We start from the raw sequence: 24094 nt of genomic DNA, 5'->3' as shown, positions 1-24094 counted from the left end.
TATTTTATTTATTGTGAACTTAAATAAAATACTAATTTATTTATTTATATTTTAAGTATTGAAAGTTTTAATTTTAATTAATATTAATCATCGGTAATTGTTTTTTTTTTTTTTTTTCCTATAAAAAATTATTTAAATAATATTTTAAAAAAATACTATTATGAACGTTCTTTTCGTCCTAAACTAGTGTTACTGTTCAAGGAATTTAAAGGCAAAAATAAAGTGCTTAAAACATACAAGTCCATACTTATTATAGGTAATCCTTTGGAATTTAAGTTTAATTTTCTAAAAAGTAAATTATAATTTTCCGACAAAAACAAAGTTTTATTTTCATTTGTTATAAAAAGTTAAGAGATAAGTAACCTTAAAACCTCAATATTGAAAAAATTTTATATTATAATTTTTATACAGAAAGAAGTTTACTTCATTATTATTAATGTTTAAGTACTATTATGGCATGTGTTTTTTAGAATCAACATTTATTTCCTGCTTCCTTTGATCCAGCTCGTTTGACTCTTTGGCCTATTAGTCTTTGTCAATTTGTTGTTAACCTACATCATTATAATACGTCTTTCTATTCCAGTATTTTCTTTCCAAGAACTGTGGTCTTGTCAAACATTTTTTTGCTAACTGTATTCCCCCTGTCTAAAACTTTTTCGAGGTTACTAGGAATTTTTTTACTTTGCATTAATCATCTTTCATTCTTTTTAGTTCCTTACATTAAGTTGCTTCATGCCTTGTCTGGAGTGACTTTCATAAAAAAATTTTTTTTTCCATAATAGAATAAGTATTTTATTTATAACTGGTACGTTTGAAATTCTTAATTTCTACATGAAAATGATCTGTTTCTAATGGAAGGATTTCAGTTACACTAACTATAAAGTCGGTCTGTTTTACAAGTGAATATCTTCAGTCTAGAAAAATTAATTGTTCAATTTAAAAAAAAAAATTTCGCCCTCTCTCTCTCTCTCTCTCTCTCTCTCTTTAAGAAATTGTTATTGCAATGTATTCAGAAAAAGAAGAAAAAACCTATGAAGCTTCTACTCGAATTAAATTCTGAAAAATTGATTGAAATGTCACTTTAAGTTAAAGAACTTTAACTAAAATGTTTTTAACTTATAATATGGCAACTATTTTTCTGATTTTTTTCAATTCGACATTTCTTATGCATAATGAAACTTTCTATAATTTAGTATTAAAACAATTTTTTTTTATTTATCATTTTTTTTATACAAGCAAAGAAAATAGTTATTTGGGAGTAATGCCAAAACCAGTTTCGCTCTCAATAATTTGGTTGACTTAAATAGGAATTAACATTTTTTTTTTTTTTTACTTTAAATCAGACAAAGTATTTTTTTTATTGCACTACTTTTCTATTGTACTGAAAACTGACCCTTCCCCTACCTTTTTGAAAACTATGAGGTTGGAGATAATTTTGTTGTTTTCCTATAACAAACATTTTTAATAAAATAAAAATATAGATTTAAGCAAAAAAAAAAAAAGAAAAAATCAATGAAAAGTTATGGTGATGGACAAATATTCTGAAAATATCAATTATAAGGGAATCATTTAATATCAGACTTGCCTATCAAACTTGTACAGATCAGTGATATATAATACTGGAATCGGCAACTCATTTGACCCCACGGGCCAGATCATATTATAATTACTGATTGCGGGCCACGCGTTCTATATCAAACCCCACTCTCCCCAATGGTTTACTTCTACTTGCGCAGCTTCCATTGCTCAGAGGCAACATGCATACTGCAGATTTCTCCAGCATAATTCCAGTACAAACAGATATAGAAGTAGCGACATCTAGGAGAGAATACATTGAAACCACCAGAAAATGCATTGAAGTGCAGAAATTAGGAACCCGTGATTTCTGGAAAATCTACAACAGTGTAGTAAATAATAGGCAATCAACAATTCCCTCACTATCCAACAATCATGAGGTTGTTTGCACGGAAACTGAAAAAGCTAACATGCTTGCTCGTCAGTTTGCTCCAAACTCTACTTTGGACCCAACAAACTATTCCCTCCTTGATTTTCCTTTGAGAACAGAAACCACACTAGATGATCTGAAAATCACCCCTTCTCAAGTACATGATATCATAAAAAACTTAAACACCTCAAAAGCATGTGGACCTGATTTCATCCCGGCTGTACTGTTTAAAAAAATGCTCCACTGAGGTTGCTTCAGTTCTCTCTAAACTCTTCAAAAATGCCTTAACGGATCATGCTTTCCCGACTGCTGGGAAACTGCTTCTGTGGTACCAGTTTACAAGAATTCTATCAAAAGAACCGACCCATTAAATTATTGCCTCATTAGCCTCCTCTCTCTTTACGCCAAAATTTTTGAGCCCATGATTAATCAAGCTCTAGTCCACCACCTTACAGTTGCGAAGCTTTTGTCCGACCACCAATATGGATTTAGGCAAGCCCGTTCTACTGCAGATATTCTAACTGTAATCTCTTAACGTATATACCATGCAGTGGATAAGGTAGGGGAGGGGAAGGTCTAGATATATCTAATGCAGGGTATGGCATGATGGTATTAGGAAAATCAGATCCTATGGTATTACTGGATAAATACTTAACATGATTAAATCCTTCTTAAATAAGAGAAAAATCCAGGTTCTCCTCGATGGTCGTATGGCTAAACAATATGATATAAATGCGGATGTACCTTGGAGTCTATCCTTGGAACTTTATTATTCCTAATATTCATAAATGACCTCCCTGATAAAATAGTCTCTGAGATGGGTATATTTGCAGATAACACCAGGCACGAGGGGAAAGCGAATGAACACATATCCAAGGTAACAGTGGAAACCCTAGAGGAAGACCTCCAGTCTGTAGTGGAATGGAGTCAAAAATGCATGGTAGCATTCAATGCTGCCAAGACAAAGCCCATTTCTTTTAATAATTACAAGAAACCTTCTCAACCACTAATAGCTGTGGCTAAAGATACATTACCTGATAGTACTTTGTTCAAACTCTTTGGCTTAACGTTCACAGGAAACTTGAGTTGGAGCAGATACATTGAGAGCATTGCCAAGGTTGCTGTGAAGAAGATGGGCTCTCTCTACCATGCTAGAAAGTTACCTACACCTGAAAGTATCCTGTACCTCTACAAGGCCACCATTTGCCCATGTATGCTGGACTACTAGACTTAGGAATTCTTTTTTTGGGTTCCTGCTTCCCCAACTGTACTGACATGCAGAAGTTCAAATGTAATGTGAACAGACATCTTGCTGCCCAACTTGCTACATAGTATCCTTGCAACTTATGTCCCTGATAGTACATCAAAGTGGCACTGTGCCTTGTTTGGGGTGAAAATCTAATTAAAAAAAACCCAAAAAACTAAATCAATGCAAATATTTAAAATCATAATGAAAATAAATATTGAGTAATAAAAAAAACAAAAGAAAATTTAAAAATAAAAAAACACCTACCAAAACTTAGTTTTCCTCAAGGAACATCAAAATGTTTTAGTGGAAAAAAAAAAAAAAAAAAAAAAAAAGTGAAATAGATAAAATTATGATGTGTATGTCTGAAAGTGTTGTTGAAAATTTTACACCAAGTGAACCACATACAAACAAAAACAAAATGCACATAAGCATACGAGTACAAATGGTTGCAAGCATATACACTTGCATACATACACATGTGGCATAAAATAGAAAGCTTACTAAGACAACATTGTCCCTTTGAAGCCATCCCCACTTAATGTCTGTTGCCAGTCAGGCAGTCAATTTGGCTTTGTGTGTGTTCAATTTTTTTTTTTTTTTTTTTTTTTACACAGAAATGGAGATGATTGGATTTTTCTCATACAGGGTGACCAAAAAAAAAAAAAAGGGCCCCAATTCTAATTAGGCCCTGTTTCTGAGTTTTGTCTGAATGAAATGAGACTTTGGTCATGACTAGTTTATATTAAGCTCACATCAAAACACTAGGGAATTCGGCCTTTTTTTTCTCAGTTGATTGTAAAATGCTCAGAAAAACAATTGAATGTCCTCTGGGTTTTTTTTTTTTTTTTTTTTTTTTTTTTGGTCACCCTGTACTCTGTGGTAATTGTATTCAAATTCTGCTGGGTGGATCAGATGAAGATAACAGTAGGCCTTTTTGTTAAATTCGAAAGCCCCGTCTCTCATCTTAAAAATAGTCATTGGTAATAATGCTCGCGGCCCAGTCAAAATGGCTTTGTGATCAAATCCGTCTTGCAGGCTGAAGTTTGCCAATCCTTGATATAATAATCACACGGGCACATCAGTTTTCATTAGATCAAAATTAAGCAACATTGAGTCTTGTCAATACCAAATGGATGACCATTTAAGAATATTAGGCACTGTACGTAAGAAAATGTTGAAACTTACCTGCAAAAACCTATCTTTTATCCATAACCTGGATATACATGTGACTGGATAGTGCTTGTGAATTTTACATTTGCTAGAAACTTCCTCCTTCAGAGGAAGCTGATTCAACTTGCCTGGGGTGATTGTTACATTCAATAGACCAGTGATAAAGAAATCTTTAAATTTTTATATAAATGATTTTATTTATTTATTTTTTTTTTTTATTGCATTTGACTTTTTATTTTCAGAGGTTGTTGTTGGTCCTCCAACATGTTACCTTGAATATGCCCGCAGCAAATTAAACGCTAACATTGGAGTTGCAGCCCAAAATTGCTACAAAAAGGCTTCAGGGGCATTTACTGGTGATATCAGGTATGTCTTTGGAAACATAAGGCTTTGTGAATTATAATTGGATATTTTAAAAATAAAAAAAATCGCATTTTAAGTAAAAACACTTAGACAATTACGTGTCATGTCAAAATTTGTCCAAAAATTACAATCATCGATAAGATGTATTAGGACTGTTATTTTTTTATTATTTTTTTTTTTTAACAGTAAAACCTCAATCTACCATTTTCTAATTTTAAATAGTGAAAGTTTGCCATGCAGAATTAATCACAATACGCTAAACTGTTCAAACTGTTTTTACTTGATCATTTTATTTATTTATTTATTTTTAAAAATAATTTTTACTAATTTCAATGGATTGTTTTTACTTAAAATGCATGTATTTGATATCCAACTACAATGCACAAGTACAAAAATATATCTAAAGTGATTTTTATTTTGATGCACATAAACCCACTTTTTTTTTCTTTTTTACTTGAAAGACCACAAAACAGAATCTAAAATTCATACATTGTTAATAGGAAATTCACTCAATTTTTATCTTAATTTTGTATCATCAGATGTTTTTCTTCTTAAAATACTAGCAAACCACTCAACATTGCCTGGTCATAAAATATGCTTAAATATATTTTAATTTATACAAATTTCATATTATTATAGAGCCAATCCTCTATTGATTATTATATTGTGCCTAATATATAATATCGCCCCCACCCCCGGCTATGCTTGGTCATAAAAGATGCTTAAATATAGTTTAATTCATGCAAATTTAATATTTATTATTAGGTTGACAAGAAAGTTTTGGCGGTTTTAAACTTTTAAATTCAGATAAACATATCTCAGCTCAAACAAAAATTTATTGATCAAAATAAGCACCATCAATCAACACACTTTTGCCAACACAAAACAAGCGTATTTATGTTATTAACGTGTAAAAATCTTGTGTTCTGATGGTGATGAAGTCGTTCTTGATATCGCTTAGGTTTTTGAAGCAGTTCTCCTGTAGAAAGTTGTTGGTAGGTAAGAGGTCTGGGAAGCATAGTGGATGAGGCAGTTTCGTAGCCCAATTCGTTCAACTTCTGTAGGATCAGTTTAGCAATGTGCAGTCAGGCATTGTCGTAGAGGAGAATTGGGCCTTTTCTGTTGACTAATGCTGGGTGTTGTTGTCAAAGTTTCTGATGCATTTCATCCATTTGTTGACAGTACTTCACAACTGTAATGGTTTCACCTGTATTCAAAAAAACTAATGGATGAGACCTGTCGTAGACCACCAAACAATCAGCACGACTTTCTTTTGGTGCAACTCTAGCTTTGGGGAGTGTCGTGGAGCTTTGTCGCCATTTAACCACTGAGCTGAGTATCACTGGTTTTCGTAAAAAAATCTTTTTGTCACAACCCGGTTGAGAAACTTGTGTAAAAGAAAGGAAGATGACACTTCGTAACGCCATTTTTTTTTTTTGTCGTTCAATTCGTGAGGCATCCATTTATGAAGTTTTTTGTCTTTCCAATCTCTTTCAAGTGGTTGAAAATCGTATATATTAACATCTAATTCAGAAGCAAGTTCTCGAACAGTTGTGCATCGATTGGCTTCGATTAAGGCTCTTAACTGATCATTGTCAACATCCGATTGCCAACCGCAATGCTCATCATCTTCAAGACTCTTGCTGCCATCACAAATTTCTTAAACCACCATTGTGCTATGCTTCCAGTACTGGTACCTAGACCAAATTCTCCGTTGATATCACGAGCTGTTTCAGCAGCTTTTCGGCTTGAATTGAAAGAAGAAAATTATGCAAATTATCTTTTATTTTTCATTTTGTATTCAACATTCTGAAAAGATATAATTATTTTAAAACAATTGTAATTTAAACAATTAGATAGAGCGAGACGCACTCTTTAAAATGATATATAAATTAAAGGTATTATAACAAAAACTTATTTGAAATAAAAATTATAAATTTCATAAGAACTTTCTCATCAACCTAATATCATAGCCAATTATTTTATTGTATCCAATATATAGTAATGATTTCAAAAGTTTAATAAAAAACTGACTTCTGTGCCATCAGCTAAAATCGAAACCAAAACATTTAGCACTCTAGCCTCAATCCTTACCGTTTGCGCTATCGACAGATGGATAAGAAAATATTAAAAATGAAGCAACTTCATCCTAAATGCTATGAAATGTCGAAAATATGCATAAATAGAATTCAGCATAATTGTTAAATGAAACCAATCATCCAATAAAGAAACACTAAAAAATGGATAATTAATTAAAGTTTGTTTTTCTAAGAAATATGCAAATTAACTTTTATGAAGTTGTTTGCATATCTATGACTAAGTATATTAAGTTTGTTTTAATAATTTTTAAATAGAAAAGAAAAGCCTTTTAATATCAATATTAGTGCAACAAAATCTCAACTTTATAATGTTAGCAGGGCTATCCAACATTGCATGGAGCAAAAGTGTAAAATCTTAATTATAAAAATCTGTGGACCATGCTTGCATCTTCTGTGTGTAATATATATATATATATATATATATATATATTTCAGAGGAAACATAATTTAATTTAAATACCAAAAAACAAGAAATGGGCAGGTGAAATTAAAATTTCCTTAAGGCCTTATCGTCTGACCCTCTAAGAGGAAACGTCAGAATGATAAATTAAAAACTAAGAAAACGAATGAGGGAAGAGGGGAATTTTGGTTTCAGTTGGAAGAACAGTGGAGAGAAAAAAAAAAAAAAAAAAAAAAAAAAATTCTCACTGTTCAGGTGGTTTTAAATCAATGAATATCTCCAACTGGTGTTTCAGAATCTTTTGTCTACACAGGCTAGGTCGAGAGTTGTTAATAACTAACGCCTCAATGATATTGAGATGATAGTTCGACCTAGCACTGTATAAAACAGAAAACCACCCATCGGAATATTGATCGGCACACCTATTTATACTCAACAGGTGATTGCCAATGGCGGACTCATGAGCTTGGGAGTGCCCGGATGTTCTCGAAACCTGGTGTAGTCGAATATCCCGAGGGATATGTTGGGATATTCTCATTTCTAATCTTTGGGATGTTTTGCCAACGTAGTCAGCTCCACACTGACAAACGAATTTATAAACAACAGAGTTCTTTTGAATGGTTGGCAAAACATCTTTACGAAAAGAAGAGAAAAAGGTTCGAGTTGTGTAAACTACTCTAAGCATAGTAGCTGGAAAACAACGTTGAGTAGCAGAAGAAATCCTTTTAACAATATGAAGGCCATCAGGACCCAACCATGGTAATTTTAGATAAATGGGACAACGTGATGGACCAATATGTTTACCACTATTAAATGTAGTAATTTTACGTTCAATAGTAGATTTTATTATATTAATGGGATATCCATTATTAAGAAAAATATTTGTGATTTCACCAAGTTCCGTATCAAGACGGTTTGGTGAACAAATCATAAGTGCACGATGCGTAAGAGCACTAATGAGGTTTATTTTTCTAGACTGAGGGGCAAAAGAAAACCAATTAAGATAGAGCCCTGTAAATGTAGGTTTTCTATAAACAGAGGTCTCAAACGTAGTACCAACTTTAGAAACACAAACGTCGAGGAATGGGAGAGAGCTGCAGTCTTCAACCTCCATAGTAAATTGTAAAGATGGATGCAGGTTGCAAAGAAGACGAAGAAACTGTTCAGCTTCGCTCTATCTTAATTGGTTTTCTTTAGGGCTCTATCTTAATTGGTTTTCTTTTGCCCCTCAGTCTAGAAAAATAAACCTCATTAGTGCTCTTACGCATCGTGCACTTATGATTTGTTCACCAAACCGTCTTGATCACCAGTTGGAGATATTCATTGATTTAAAACCACCTGAACAGTGAGAATTTTTTTTTTTTTTTTTTTTTTTTTTTTCTCTCCACTATTCTTCCAACTGAAACCAAAATTCCCCTCTTCCCTCATTCGTTTTCTTAGTTTTTAATTTATCATTCTGACGTTTCCTCTTAGAGGGTCAGACGATAAGGCCTTAAGGAAATTTTAATTTCACCTGCCCATTTCTTGTTTTTTGGTATTTAAATTAAATTATGTTTCCTCTGAAATTTCTCCTTCCATTTTGCTGTACCAAAAATTTACTTATATATATATATATATACACACACACAAACGATGAGATGAGTTAAATTGCAGATTAATTAATTTTGTGGTTTACAGTCTCATAAAATATTGTTGAGAGGAAATATTTTATATAAGACAATCCCAGCCGAATAAACTTGCTCAATATATAAGATAGAGCAAAGGAAGAATTTAAAGTTACATTTTGTGAAGTAAAACAACATAAAATTTTTAAACAAAACAATTTTATTGTTTGAAACAAAGAATACTAGAAATTTAAAAGTTCTTTTCTTAAGCCATGGATTTTCAATGCATGGCACATATCTTCAGGGGAAATGTATTTAGCAAAATAAATATTATGAATAATCCTGAATCTTGCTATTTATCTCATATTGAAAATTAGAGTAAAAAAATTTTTTTTTAAAGAACATAGGTAAGGTCCTTATCTATGTTCTTGTAAGCAAATCGGTGTGTAACATGCATACATTACTTTTTATGATTTGAATATAGTTGGTGCTATAGAAGTTGCATTCTTTATATTAATGTGCGTATAGTAAGCGCAGATATAAACATTTATCGGATTTCCTTGCTTGGATTCTTGAAACTTTAGACGAGGATTTAGAAATATCACCCCTAACTAACTAACACCTTTTGCGCTACAACACCTTAATTGCGCACTAAATTCTATCTAATTGCCCGATTTTTTTTGCGATTTTTCTTTTCTCTCACCAGAGCCTCCAAGATCCAGCAGATATATCCCACATTCATGCGTCTCTAAAAAACATACAAGGTTATATCTTTCTTACGTAATCTACGGCATATTTTTGCCTGTCTCTTACTTCATTAAGCTATATGTGATTGCCTTGGGACTACCTCTCATCGGTTTACTGATCCCCTTAAGAATTTTCGTATTCTTTCCAAGTCGTTTCTTTTTAACGCTTTTTAAATCCCTACTATATATTGGGTACGATATAATAATCGATAGAGAATTGGCTCTATAATAATAAATATGAAATCTGCATAAATCAAAATATTATATTCAAGTATATTTTATGACCAGGCAACGCTGAGTGGTGTGCTAGTATTTCTATAAAAACTTGTATCTCATTAATTCTCTCTCTCTGTCTTTATCTCGATTCAAGGATACACAAACAAGCAGAAAGCACCGCTTATACTTGTATTATAAGTAGATTATTGAAATTTAATTTTTAAACTTAACAAGATTTTTAATTTAGAATTAAGTTTTAAATGAATGCAATTTTCACAAGTCCAGTACAATTTTAATACTTCACAACACTAGACATATTTTCAGCTATGATTTTTTTTTTTTTTTTTTTTTTTTTTTTTTAATATATATAATAGGTTATTTACTTTTAATTGTTTAATGATGTATTTATGATATAACTTGAATTATTATTTTATTTATTTAAAAAAACATTTTTGACTTTGCTAAATATCCGTATTAAAGTGATAAACCTTTATCATTATAATATTTCAGCCCAGCCATGATTAAAGATCTTGGACTTAACTATGTCATCTTGGGTCATTCTGAAAGAAGAAATGTCTTTGGAGAAACAGACGAGGTATCAATTATTATATTTATTAATTTTATGTTAGTTTAATGCGTTTTTTTATTTTTTAAATTCTTTTCAATTAAAACTTTCGAATTAATTGGAATATTCTGATTACTGTTCCTGTCTTGCTTGCTATATTTACAATTGTTTGGCCAATGTAACCTCTTGATCCAGAGAATGGTCATCTCTCGATTCATTCAAAGTCGTCAGTTAAACCGTTGCTGGTAATGCTTGTGCAGACCTCTTTCTGATATGAGAGTGAATAGTAGGTCTTTACTATTGTAGGCCAAAATGAGATCACCGTGTAAACATTGACAAAGAAAAAAGGGTTTCTTGAGTTTGCTTTCATAGAACAAATGCCGCAGTTTCTGCAACATTTGAGTAGCCGATCAGTGAGCTCTTTCCAGATGTCAAATATCACAGTTTAGACAAGGAGTAGAAACCTCAACACCATATTCTAACAGTGGTCTTAACGAGAGAGATACAAAGTAGGAGAAATATGTCAAGACTAAGTTTGCAGAAGTCACATCAAATGAGAAGAATATAACGCCTTTATTTGCAGCCTCCGTGCAATGTTTAGATGATTTGAAGGACATTAACTAAAAGGCTAAGATCTTTTTTTCACATTCACCTTCTTAAACAGAACTGTGTTAGTAAGAGTTGGAAGGAGAATTAAGTGTAATATGGCAGCATTTCTCAGCATTGACGTAGAAATCTCATTTGATGGACGATTTCCAGGCTGATTAAAAGGCGAAGCTTAAGGTTGTCAATCTCACGTTCGGCATGTCGTTGATAATAAAGTAATGGAATGAGATTCAACACCACTATATATTCACGTCACACCATAGACTGCCATTTATCCATTTATTTGAACTCTGTACATATGATCATCCAGAAAAAACATCTTATCCACTATATGATTGATTCCTGGAGGTCATAGCTGTTGAGTTTATATAGAAGTAGACAGTGATTGACAGAATCCAAGACCAGGGCAAAGTCTAGAAAGATGATTGTCTGTATTCAGCAGTATCTTTGTTATCTATTATGTTCATGACCAATTCTTCCATCAAAAGTAAATTTGAGTCACAAACGTTTCAGAATGAATTCATGTTGAGATATAGATGTAAGATGAGTCATGATTGCTTGCTTGAATAGAATTTCCATATATTTGAAACTATAGAAGTGACACTCACTGGTCTGTAATTCATTAGATCTTTTTCACTTTTTTTAATATAGGGCAGATTGTGGCATCTCTTCAATCAGCAGAAAACGACTGAAGTAGTCAGTGAAAAGTTGATTTCTCTCAGTTTGTCTTCCTCATCAGACTATTGTTATATAGTATAGGGCCCATGACTTTAGTTTTGTGTGCAAAAGTCTGTAAAATAATTAAGATTCAGTTCGAAATTCTGTCTGTTTCTGAGTTACAAGTTTGAAAATATAAACTCAAACTATTTTTCAGTTTATATCAACCAAAAGCATGAAAGTGTAACAGCAAAGCTGGGAATAGTAATCTAAATAATCCAATTTATTGATCTTCATCTCATGACTAAAAGAAGGCCATATCTACAAATGCAAAAATGTACTTGAATATAAATTTTTTTTTTCATAATCATGTTTCTTTATAGGGAACTTTTTTTTTTTTTTTTCCTAAAATTGTATGGGTTTCTTTTCTAGTTAATTGGTGAAAAAATTGAACATGCAATCTCAGAAGGTTTAATTGTTATCGCTTGTATTGGAGAAAAACTGGAGGAAAGAGAAGCTGGAAAAACTGAAGACGTCGTTTTCGCTCAGACAAAAACCATAATTAGTAAGTAACCATTTCTTATTTGAAGAAAACCCTGATAAACTGTACACATTTTGACAATTGTTTCTAATTCTGTTTTTTTTTCTTATTCAAACATTTTCCTTAAATCATAATATTTGCCTTTTAATTACAAATCATGGTACTTGTACAGTTTAGTCAAGACATTAAAAAATGAAAATATCGAAAAAAAGTTATATTTCACATATCCGTTATGAAACGAAGTTCTCCGAAAAAAAAAATTTCACTTAATTTCATCAAGTAGTTTTTTTTTTTTTTTTTTTTTTTTTTTTTTACAACAAAAAAAAACAATTGGTAATGATACCAAGCAAAAGGTTTGATTTTTAGGAAGAAAAAGATGGGAAGGGAGTGTCGGCGCTTTACATTGAGTTATCTCCCTGTGGCATGTTGTTCAGTTTCAGCAAATTTCACAATGGCTGACTTCAACACGCTTTCGTAAGAACGTGTTTGTCCGCTGTAAAAAAAAAACAAAAAAACTACTCGATCAAATTAACTAAAAAAATTTTTCGGAGATCTTCAATCCAAAACGGATACGTACAATATAACCTTTTTTCATTTTTTAATGTATTGACTAAACTGTACAAGTGCCCAAATCACTTTTACTAAGTTTAATTTTGTTACCATTTCATAACAATTTCTTGCTTTTTATTTATGATATTGCAATACAAAGTTTGTTTTATGCTTGAGAAATATCTTGATAATAAAAAATTTGTAGTTTACTTTTGTGAATGTAGAATGGTAGTTTCCAACTATTTTTTATGTGGCGGCACACTATTGAGCTCTTTAAATTTTAGCGATACACCTATCACAAAAGATGAATATATTCTACTTATAAAGCCTTTTTGCAATAAAAATAATAAACATAAAGACCGTATAAGGAAAAAAAAAAAATTTATTCACATAGTCATATTAGGTATTCTTCCATAATCCAATTTTTCCCAGTTGAAACCTTAACTCTTAATGCATAAAAATTAGATAAGAAATAGCTACAAAGAATTTATTAATATTGTAAGCATGATAGATGGTATAAAGCATTACAATGCTTACCAATGTTTATAAATATTAGTATTAAATTAAATACAATTATAATGTAAATACTAATTATAAATATTAGTATTAAATAAACAAAAATAAATACATATAATTAAATTAAACATAAATAAATACAGTAAAATAATTAAATTAATAGTAAATAAACATAATTAAATAAATACAATTATAAATATTAGTATTAAATTAAATACAATTCAAACAAGCAATTTATTGTAGACTAGCGGGGTGGAGGCTTTGCCTGAGCATAAAATATGCTTACATATATTTTAATTTGTCCAGATTTGGTATATATTATAGAGTTGTGATTTCAAAAGTAAAGAAAAAGTATTTAGGTGCCATCAGCTAGAACCAAAACTGTAGCATTCAAAGCTGGTGACGTTACCACTGTTCCAACATGACACGCATTTAAACTAATTAAAAATAAACTAAGATGAATGTACAAAATGTTTAACAATTTTTTTTCAATTTTGACCCATTATTGCCCTTCAACTCTGGTAACACCATGCCTTGCCACTAGGGGGGAGGGTGCGATGCAGCTACGTTCACTTCCGTTTTATATATTTCATTTTCTTTTTCGCTGGACATGCAGATGTGAAGGAAACAACCTTCCGATTCTGGCGACAGCCAGGGTGCGTTCGAACTCTCAAAAAATATTGAGGCCTAAACACACTCCTCCATCTTTCGCTACAAACTCTCGCAATCTTGATTTGTAATTAAATGTAAATAAATCTACATTTATTTGTTATTGTATATCGGTATACTTGGTGTCTTGTTGTTGTAAGGTAGATACCTTACAACAACGGAGGATGAGATTGCCAATTACATAAGCAGGCAACACAACTTTCAGTGGTTCCATGGATTAAATAAATGACAAATTTATTACGGTCAAATATAACTGGAATGTTACAAGACTTATTAAGGTCAAATGTTTTGGTTTAGTGTTTACAAATAATGTTGCAATCCATAACGTGTGAGTGTTCACAACTGTCAGAAAATGTATTTTTCCACTAAGAAACTGTGACAGCAGAAATCAGTAAGTTTCCATCAAGACTGCTTGGTTCTTAGGGTTGTGACTTAGTGCTTATGCATTTGAAGAAAGTATGTTTGAATTTTGTAATGTTTGTAAACATTGAAGTTATGCAATGATACGATGACAAGGGCACTGAGTCTATTGCTTTTCATTTGTGTCTTTGAAGCATTGTCCAGACAGTTTTGTACAGGTTCTCCTGGAGATGTATACTAATTGCTAGCTGTGTTGGTTTTGGCCGGGCGTAAAATACGCTTAAATATGATATTTTCATTCATCCAGATTTTATAGATAATGTTATAGTCGTAATTTCAAAAGTGAAAAAAGTATTTGGGTCATTAGTTAGAACCAAAAAACTGTAACATTCAAAGCTGGTGATGTTACCACTGTATCAACATGACATGCATATGAACTAATTAGGAATCAATAATAAACTAAGATGAATGTACAAAATTATGACAATTTTTTTTTTTTTGTTTTTACAATTTTGGCCCATTTTGGATCCTTTAAAAACTATTTTAACTGGCTAAAGACCCATAAAAGAACGGTCTATAAAAATCCAATTATTTGATGCCCCTAGTGCTGCTCTGCGACTTTTAGTATCGGCGGATATAGTTTGAAAAAGTGGAGACAGACAAACATATAGCCTTTTTATATATTAGATTTAGTACTTGCTTGGGAAACAATGGAAAAACCTACTTAAGTTAAAAACTTGGAGACATGATATGGAAAGTAAAGGTCTGAGAGTGTGTTAATATGACAAAAGCGATGATCAGTGGTTGTAGTGATGGAAAACTCTCTCAAAAGAGAAGTGTTGTCCTGCTCAGTTTGTAGAAAGGTAAGAATTGAGTACACAAGTGCATCAGAATTATTGGTAGGTTGAGAGATTATAACTATAAATTTAGGACTATATAGATGGATGATAACTCTGATGTGGAGAAAAGTACATCTGGAGATATGTTAGATATAGTGATCATGCACAGACACCGTTTCATTGTGTCACAGCTCTTCAGTATGACTAAACAAGCAAGTGCTTCAAGCTGAGGTCAAAACTTAACCATTTAGGTGATAGGTGGCATTTCTAACCACTTGACCATCATCTGGCTGCTGCTGAGAATAAGCAACATCTCGATAATGAACATTATTGCCTGAGAGCTCCAATTATTTACACAATGAGCAATGCATTATAAGACTGGCAGTATGCGATTTTACTTACCAGAGAGCTCAACCTGAAAAGTGAGGGATTATTTTATATGCATATATATAAGGGATATAAAATTTACTTATAACTTGAATAATAAAAAAAAAAAAATTAAAATCCTCTCTAAAATGGAATATTCTATATTGGAATTGGAAGTTAAAAACATTTTTAGTTCAAATAAGATTTATTCATATTTTATTATTTGAATTTTTGTTTTGTCCTATATTTTAAAATACCATCTTATATTTTAATAATTAAAGTACCAAAAGTGTCTATGCAAAACACAACTGCTCGTCAGTAATCATCCAAGTGAAGAGACAAGTATTCGTTTTTCTGTCCACCTGATTACTAGCTAACCTTAACAAATTTATTATAATAGCATGAAGTGAAGAGATGGGTATTATCCCTCCCCCTGCACACACACACACACACACACACACACACACACACACACACACACACACACACACACTCTGATATACATATACATGTTTTAATTTTCATCACATCCTAAAATATATTTAAATAAATCAATATCTAAGAAGGAACAGGTGTGAATAGTTCATTCATAAATCTTATTACGATATAAAAATCTCCATCTTTTTTTCACAATGCTAGATTGGTTTAAAAAAAAAAAGGAAAATGTGTGCAGAACAGGAGACTACATTGGTTTGGTCACATTGAAAGAATGGAAGTGTTTTTTGTAGTTGAGGTAGCAAAAAAAAAAAAAAATATATATATATATAGTGATGGTGTTTTCTCATATATACAAGATTTCTTTCCCAACTCATTAAAACAAAATGTATGCTCTCCATATCATATCCAATTGACATGGCTACCAATTAACTCCGAATGCTATGTTTGTTATAAACGAGAAAATATGGCAGAAAAAAGTGAAAGAAAACACAGGAGATAGTCATAAGGAGAAATTTGAGAGATAGAGCGATAATGACTTGTCCAGAGATTGGTTAACCAATTTCTAAACAGCCATCCAACGCATGCCAGCATGTAAAATGGATGCTAAACTGAATATAATGATGTTGATAAAACCTATGTACGAGGGGCGTGCAATAAGTAATGCCCCTGACCCACTTCCCATAGCAGTAGAACAACGAGACTTGGCACAGTTATTAGTCTTTCTCTACATAGAAACCACCCAGAGTTATGCATTTCTCCCATCGTTTGATGCAGCTCTGGAGACCATTTTTGTAGAACACCCCAGGTTGGTCCTCCAACCACGACGTGACTTCAGAAATCAAGGCTGCATCATCTGGGAAACGCTTTCCTTTCAAAAACAACTTCATGGCTGGGAAGAGGTGAAAGTCAGAGGGTGCAAGGTCAGGAGAGTATGGAGGATGGGGGAGGATTTCATAACCACACGCCCGTGCTTCTGATCTGGCAACATGCGAGTTGTGGACTGGAGCGTTGTCCTGCAGGAGGAGGGTACCTTTGCTGATCTTACCCCGCCTCTTGATTTTGATAGCTTCCCTTGATTTCCTCAAAAGTGAAGCATAATAGGCTCCTGTAATTGTGGTATCCTTTACCAGGAAATCTGTCATCACTACTCCGTCCTGATCCCAGAAGACTGTGAGCATGACCTTGCCAGCGGAGGGCTGCACCCTTGCCTTCTTTGGAGGTCACTGCATTGACTAGGCTTTGGTCTCTGGATCATAGTGATGGACCCAGGTTTCATCCTGTGTAATCAGTCTTTTGAAAAACTTTGACTCATCTTCTTGGCACATCTCCAAATTCATCCTCGAGCACTACCTTATGCATATGCAAATGGTCATGAATGATAGTTTCCACAGAACCTGTACTAATCTTGACATCTTGGGCTATTTGGCGAATAGTAATGCACCGATCTTCCAAAATGGCAGCCTGAACTTGGACAGATGCCTCATCAATGGCAGAAGGAGGCAACCAGGTCTTGGAGCTGTTTCCACAGACTTCCGGCCATGTTTGAATTCACGATGCCAGCGTTTTACAAGGTCATATAATAGGGCATTATTACCATAAGTTTCTTTCATTTCATCAAAAGTCCCATGTGGTGTGTGTCCTTTCAAATACAAAAACCGGATCACTGCTCAACATTCAACAGGCTCCATTTCACACCTGACTCAGTTCAAACACTTGTAAAGCAGAAACTACAATTAGTTCAGAGCTGTAATTTGCCACATAACCCGTAGAGATATAAATCATTGTACATGCAAAATTTTAACTAGATCAGACAACTGGAAGTGGGTCATGGCCATTACTTATTGCACGCCCCTCATAGGTTGCTAGACTTTAGAGAAGACAGTTCTAGCTGTAAAGCTGGCCTAACATTGTGCAGATGGGAATAATCACAAGTAGAACTAAGCAATTTTTGCACTGCTAAACAAATCAATTTTTCACTAGTAACTTTTATTCATAGTGTTTGGATTCTTCGGACTACTGCTTTCATCTTGAGCGTCATTTTCACAACATTTTGGTCAATATAACTTCGACCCTTCAGGTTTATCTTGTCGAACTCTGGGATGTTTTTTTTTTTTTTTTTTTGAAACTCTGGAATTTGGACTGAATTTCAAATTTACATGGGATACTTAAAGAAAATGATATTAGGATCAACACCTACAATGTGGTTGCGATATGTGAATGGAACCTTCATATTCTGACCCCACCAGTTTGTGTCCGCAAGGACCGATGGCACAGTAGTTAGAATACTTGGAAAAAAATCAATTATAAAAGTGACCTTGTGCTGAAGGTTGAAAGTTCAATTCTCAGTGTGGATGATTCAAAAATACAATTGTGAATTACTTAGGACTTCTGTCCAATCATGGCTATTAAAATGAGACAATGCTAACCCTGTGAAGTAAAGAAAGAGTTCCGTTCAAAATTCCGTCTGAATTCTCGAGTTTAGCAGAAACATTCCCGAGTTGGGCAAGATACACCCGGAAAAGGTTGGAGTTTCTACTGAAACGTTGTGAAAATAACACTCAAGATGAGAACACTAGTCTGATGAATCTAAATAATATGAAAAGTGAAACCTCATCTCAAAACTTAAACGTAACTTTTAATATTACAAAAAACAAACTTCATGAATTGTGCCAAGAAATGTTACCTCAAATAATAAACGATGTTAATAGTATTAGTACAATATTTTCCCATCATTTGGATGAACTTTTTTTGCCTGTTAGTTCTGCACGGTTTATACATATACAAGAATGATCACGGCTAAATAAGATGCTATAACGACGACGCAAACAAGTACATGTGCAGCAGTAACAACCAGTCTTGGGGGGGGGGGGGTTACTTATCAAGGGCCAAAGGCCACTCAAGGATAAGGATTAATGCCTGGTAAACGGTGAGACAACACTGTGATGGTCGGTAATGATTTAATTATTTAAAAAGACGGCTCACCAAAAACTTATTTAGATTAGACTTGAAAACTACCATATTATAGTCAGCTGGGAAGCAGCCCCACGGTCACAGTATTGTGCTCCACAGACAGTTCTAGGAAAAATTAATTTAGCATGGAATTTTTTAGTTTACAGCATGCATAGAGAGTAAGAGAAATTATTGTTGGTTGTTGTAACTAGATGATTAGTTGTAGTATATCGTTACTGTGAATCGAAATATAATATTCTGCTAGTAATATTTACTTGATAAAAAAAAGTTGAAATCGCTTTCTGTGAATGTGTAAGGTACTACAGTAAAACCAGTTTCAATGTTTTGTAATCGTTGGTTTGTCTTCTCTTTCAGAGCATGTAAAGGATTGGTCAAAGGTTGTTATTGCCTATGAACCTGTCTGGGCTATTGGAACGGGAAAAACTGCTACACCTGAACAGGCTCAGGCTGTACATGAAAGTCTGCGCAAGTTTCTTATTGATAATGTTTCAAAGGAAGTTGCTGATAATGTTCGCATTCTTTATGGAGGTTGGTTTCACTTTTTTGCAATTATTTTATGAAAGAAGATTAAAAAAACTAATTAAAAAAATCCTTGCCATTAAAAGAAAGTAATAATTTGCCAAACAATCGTCAAATAATTGAACTTTGTAGCAGAATGTAAGAAAACTGAAAACAGTAAGCTGGATTCAGTCAAAGTGATACAGAATATAAGAAAGATGAATTGTTCACAGAGAAAAATAAAAACATGTTATTGAAGATATACAATACTGGATGGGTTATCTCGGCATAGTTTACTTTATCAGCAATCTTGATGTCATTATCTAGATATCTTATTTACTGAAGTATTCAGATTCTTAACCTAACATTCATAGATTAACTTCATTGTGTAAAATGTTCAAGTGTCATTAGCTTCTTTGTGTGATGTTATCTTTGCCTTTTATATATATAAAGTATCTATGTGACAGTAGCTATGTGCGTCTTACTCTCTGTGTGTGTGGGTGTGTTTAATGACCTTTTTGTGATTGTTTCTTTCAAGCTCGTCCGCATGCATCCTTTCACCATTTCATTATATATGCAAGTTTTATATACAGTTCATCTATGTATGAATAAAAGGCAAAATGCCCACGCACTTTTTTGTATGTACAAGAAAGGCTTTTTTTGGGGGGTGGGCTTGAGAAGGTTACTACTTTATTTTTTTTATTTTTTATTTTTTTATTTAATTTTTTTTTTTTTTTTTTTTTTTTTTTTTTTTAGAACTTTATGTACTCCCTAGATCATAATGTGTATGATTTGCGAATGGACATCGTATCTACATTTTATTCATATCGACTTTTAAAAAATTCCGCTATTCCGTCCTTTCGCGTGTTTGTTGGTCTTTTTTGTATGAGCAAAACTCCTCGAAGAAAATCCTTCAGTGGCCTTTCGTGCTGGGACGTCTTGAAAGCAATTAGCTTTGATCAATGTGGGGTAAACCCTTCATATCAGAAAATTGCTATTTATTTGAGAGTTCCTCCTTTTTCCGGAGAGCTTGGTTTTCCCAACATCGTGGGGAAACAAATAAATGAAACTGCGGAAAACTGGCCTTCAGCCAATGTTCATTTCTCCACCTGCATGCACTCATTCACTTAACAAGTCAATTTTTTGATTGACATCGCTAAATTTGAACGCTTTTCACTTCCTATGGCTTCGTAGCGGAGCGGTAAGATGTCACATTTTCTTTCACTTTCTTTTCCGCCTTCGCTTCGCGGGTACGTCATGGATTCAAGCCTGCCTGCCTACTAATACTTTATTTTTTCTCAACACACATCCAAACGCTCTGGGCAACGTTGGGTACCTCTGCTAGTGTACATTTAAACAGTTGGGTGTAGATACACACGGTCAAACTCTTTTTAAGGACCCTTAAGTTGTGTATCTACCTTAGTAGTTCTTAACTGTGTGTGTGTGCATATATACGCGATAAAGTCCACTATACCTTTTTCTTCTGTTATCTTGGTCTTCTGGGATGTGATTCTTCCCGTCACTGGTTGATGAACTATAAAGAGCATCCAAGACGAAAACATGATGCCGATTTTCTAGCAAGGATGGTTTTATTTCGTCTACAAATGAACCGGTGAACACCTCGCATTGTTGACTCCAGCTTTTTTACGTTTCTCTTGATGTATCTTTCCTCTGACCTTTCTGGTCTCAAAACTAACTCAAGTCTGACTGTCTACCCACTTTGACTCCAATCGACTGTCTCCTCTCTCTTACTCTCGTAAAAATCCCCATGTGTTATATAGGCAGGTGTATGAACACGTTCTATAACGACGTACATGTTAAATAGTTGGGTTTTATATTTTATCTGTATATTCGCGTATGTGTAAATGTGTGTATGTATATACGTCGTATCATTTAGTTGATCGTCTAGTGTGTATATTTTAACATTGTGGTGTATCGAAACAGTTGTAGACAAAGAGTTCTTTTTAGCAGATATAAATAACACAGCACATACCCCGAATTATTTATGAATATTTATTTTCATGATCCGACCGGCATCTTCAGAGATTACACATTTTTACATCTTGGCTGCCTGAAATGACGCCATGGAGAGAGCCTTTTTGAGTTGTCCGTTTTCTCTGATGTCCAGCTAACAACTGCCTAGAATCTCCCCAAATCTACATTTCATCACATGTCATTACGTGTCTCAGACCAACAGCTGATGTTCCCAATCTAGTTATTTGTTTATGCAAACCAAAATCATGTTTACCTCTATTTTCTATTTTCACATTCCTTTTGCAATATTATGTCAATCATTTTTTTTCCCAATTTAATTGTTTATTTTTCTAATCATAATAATTGACCCAGCGACCTGCCGTCACTTGAATCAACTAGTAGTAGTAATAATAATGTTTTGACCCCTGGCCCTGCTTGCCACAGTTAACAGATACTATGCTCTGATCACAGCTCAAAGGGTCACAACATTACACATGTGCGTTTCTATTTATAGGGGTGTATGTTTGGGGGTAGTAACACTCATTAACCGGCCTGCCCCTAAAATGTACCAACTTGTTTTCTAGCATGCAAATGCACGTTCTGTCAATGAAGTCACTCAGTCTGATGTGTCACTGGTAACGACTGTTCTGCACCTACTTGATACGAGTAACTGGGTTCAAATCAGTACCGTGTTACTGATCTATAGCAAAAGGATGACTAGATATGCAAAAACAGTTTTTTTTTTTTTTTTTTTTTTTTTTTTTTTTTTCTGTCATTTATTAAATTATGCCATCATTGTAAAATAATTCCGAGTGGGATACAATTTTATTTGACGGAAATTGGATAGAAATACACTTTTTCGTTAAATACATTGGCCAAGTTTCCACAAAGGAAACTGAATAAAATATTGAGCTTGTAGACAGTATGCTATCGATGACAATGAATGTGAAATAGACTCTTCTTTATTCTAGAGATTTATTTGACCTTTAAACACTTTTATATTAAAATTTACATGTATATATGTTTGTTTTATTTTCACTTTTAGGTTCTGTAAGTGCTAGCAACTGCAATGAATTGGCAACTAAACCAGACATTGACGGCTTTTTGGTTGGCGGTGCGTCTCTGAAACCAGATTTTGTCAAAATTGTCAATGCTGCAAGTTCCTAGAAAAAGAAAAGGCTGACATGTTATCAGATTTTTTTTTTTTTTTTTAACTGTTATCTTCTCCATTATTCCTCTTCTCCTCAGTTGACGGCTCCCATCGTATCTGCTTAATAATTTCTGGGTAATAACAGTGATTTAATAATAATCACTGTTTTAAATTTGATATTCACTATAGCTTTATTGGACTTTTCTTTTTACAGAAAAGTGAATTATAAACCCAAGTCGGTTCATCAATAAAATAAAATTTTAAAAAAAATTGATTTGTTTTTTTTTTTTTTTTTATTTAGAAACTGCTGCATTTATGTAAAAAAAAAAAAAAAAAAAAAAAAATTTTTTTTTTTTTTTTTTTGTCACAAATGCTGCTTTTCATAATCTCTTGAAATAAAGTGATAACTTGTTTTGTTTTGTAATTATCAGTTGAATGCAGTTTGATTCCACATGCTTAAAATAATACACTTCTCTAAATAAGTTATTTGAATTATTCTATACATTTATTATTATTACAATTATTTATTTCTATATTTGGATACTTCGAAGCCTTGGATCAGTCAACTTTTACATGTGCAGTAACTTTAAAAATGAGTTATTTTTTTTTTAAAGTGAGCATTTAAAATTTTTTCAGTATATTTTTATAAACTTTGTGGACCAAGCGCGAATGTAGACCCCACAATTTTAATGAACCACCGTTCTGCCAGATCAAATATGCCCATTCCTGTGTCTCAATACATCTTCTATCATTATATGTAATCAGTTTTTTAAAAATAGTCAACCATATAGGAGCCTATTCGTGACCAGACACACACACACATTCAGCTTTATATATATATATATATATATATATATATATATACTCTCTCTCACTTCAGAGAGCTTCGCCTCATGATTGAAAACTGAAATTCCATCCAGGAGCAGTTATTCTGTTGTATCAACACATTTGTGGATTAGCAGGTTATAATTGAATATTTACTAAAGGCCTCCTCAGGTTTAGCCATAATCTGAATCTGAGAAGACAGCAAAGTCTCCATTGGAGAAAAAAAAAAAAAAAGGCTCTATTGAAACATGGTGTCATGTGTGCCCAACTATGTAATATTTAAATTATTTTAAAAATTAAACAAAATTATTTCTTTTAGATGCTTAACTATTAGGATTTAAAAACAAACAAGTTTTATTACTGTAAATAAATTTTTGGTGTTTTGAACATCTTGAATAGTGCTAGAAAGCACAATTTTAAACAATCTTTTTTTTTTTTTTGTTTTTATCTTTTCTATATAATAAAGTAAAGATAATCTTTCACTTTTCCTCCTAGCTTTCTTCTTACAAAATCGCTATTTGATTCTGGTTTGTCAGTTTTTCTTGGCACTTGTTGCGACGTGTTTAAAAACTTATGTAAATTGGGAAGTTAATTCCTTTCAGAAATAATTAATCCGTGTCAGAATAATTGCATTGTAGCAATCGTTTACATTTTTTAAACAGGGAGGTAACTCTGTATCTGTCCAGACTTGCTTCCTTTTGAAGCAAAAAAAACAAAATCTATGGAAAGTAAACTACATAATTAAAAAAAAAAAAAAAAAAAAGAAAGAAAGAAAAGCA

General features: G+C 32.9%; 1 protein-coding gene across 1 annotated transcript in view; it reads left to right on the top strand.

Moving 5' to 3' along the window:
• LOC145269351 (triosephosphate isomerase B-like) overlaps window positions 1–22760 on the top strand; it is a 32997-nt gene extending 10237 nt beyond the window's left edge. Inside the window, exons 2-6 of the mRNA XM_080125050.1 lie at window positions 4607–4730; window positions 10303–10387; window positions 12053–12185; window positions 19223–19396; window positions 22386–22760. Coding sequence (XP_079981176.1) covers window positions 4607–4730; window positions 10303–10387; window positions 12053–12185; window positions 19223–19396; window positions 22386–22507 — 638 coding nt within the window. The 3' untranslated portion in view covers window positions 22508–22760. The remainder of the gene's footprint in view (window positions 1–4606; window positions 4731–10302; window positions 10388–12052; window positions 12186–19222; window positions 19397–22385) is intronic.
• Window positions 22761–24094: the final 1334 nt, after the last annotated feature.

Source organism: Euprymna scolopes, chromosome 4 (assembly GCF_053919585.1).
Source record: "Euprymna scolopes isolate OS-2025 chromosome 4, ASM5391958v1, whole genome shotgun sequence".
NCBI classification, from domain to species: domain Eukaryota; kingdom Metazoa; phylum Mollusca; class Cephalopoda; order Sepiida; family Sepiolidae; genus Euprymna; species Euprymna scolopes.
The sequence above is the reverse complement of the archived record's forward strand: the minus strand, read 5'-3'. Positions and strand labels throughout refer to the sequence as shown.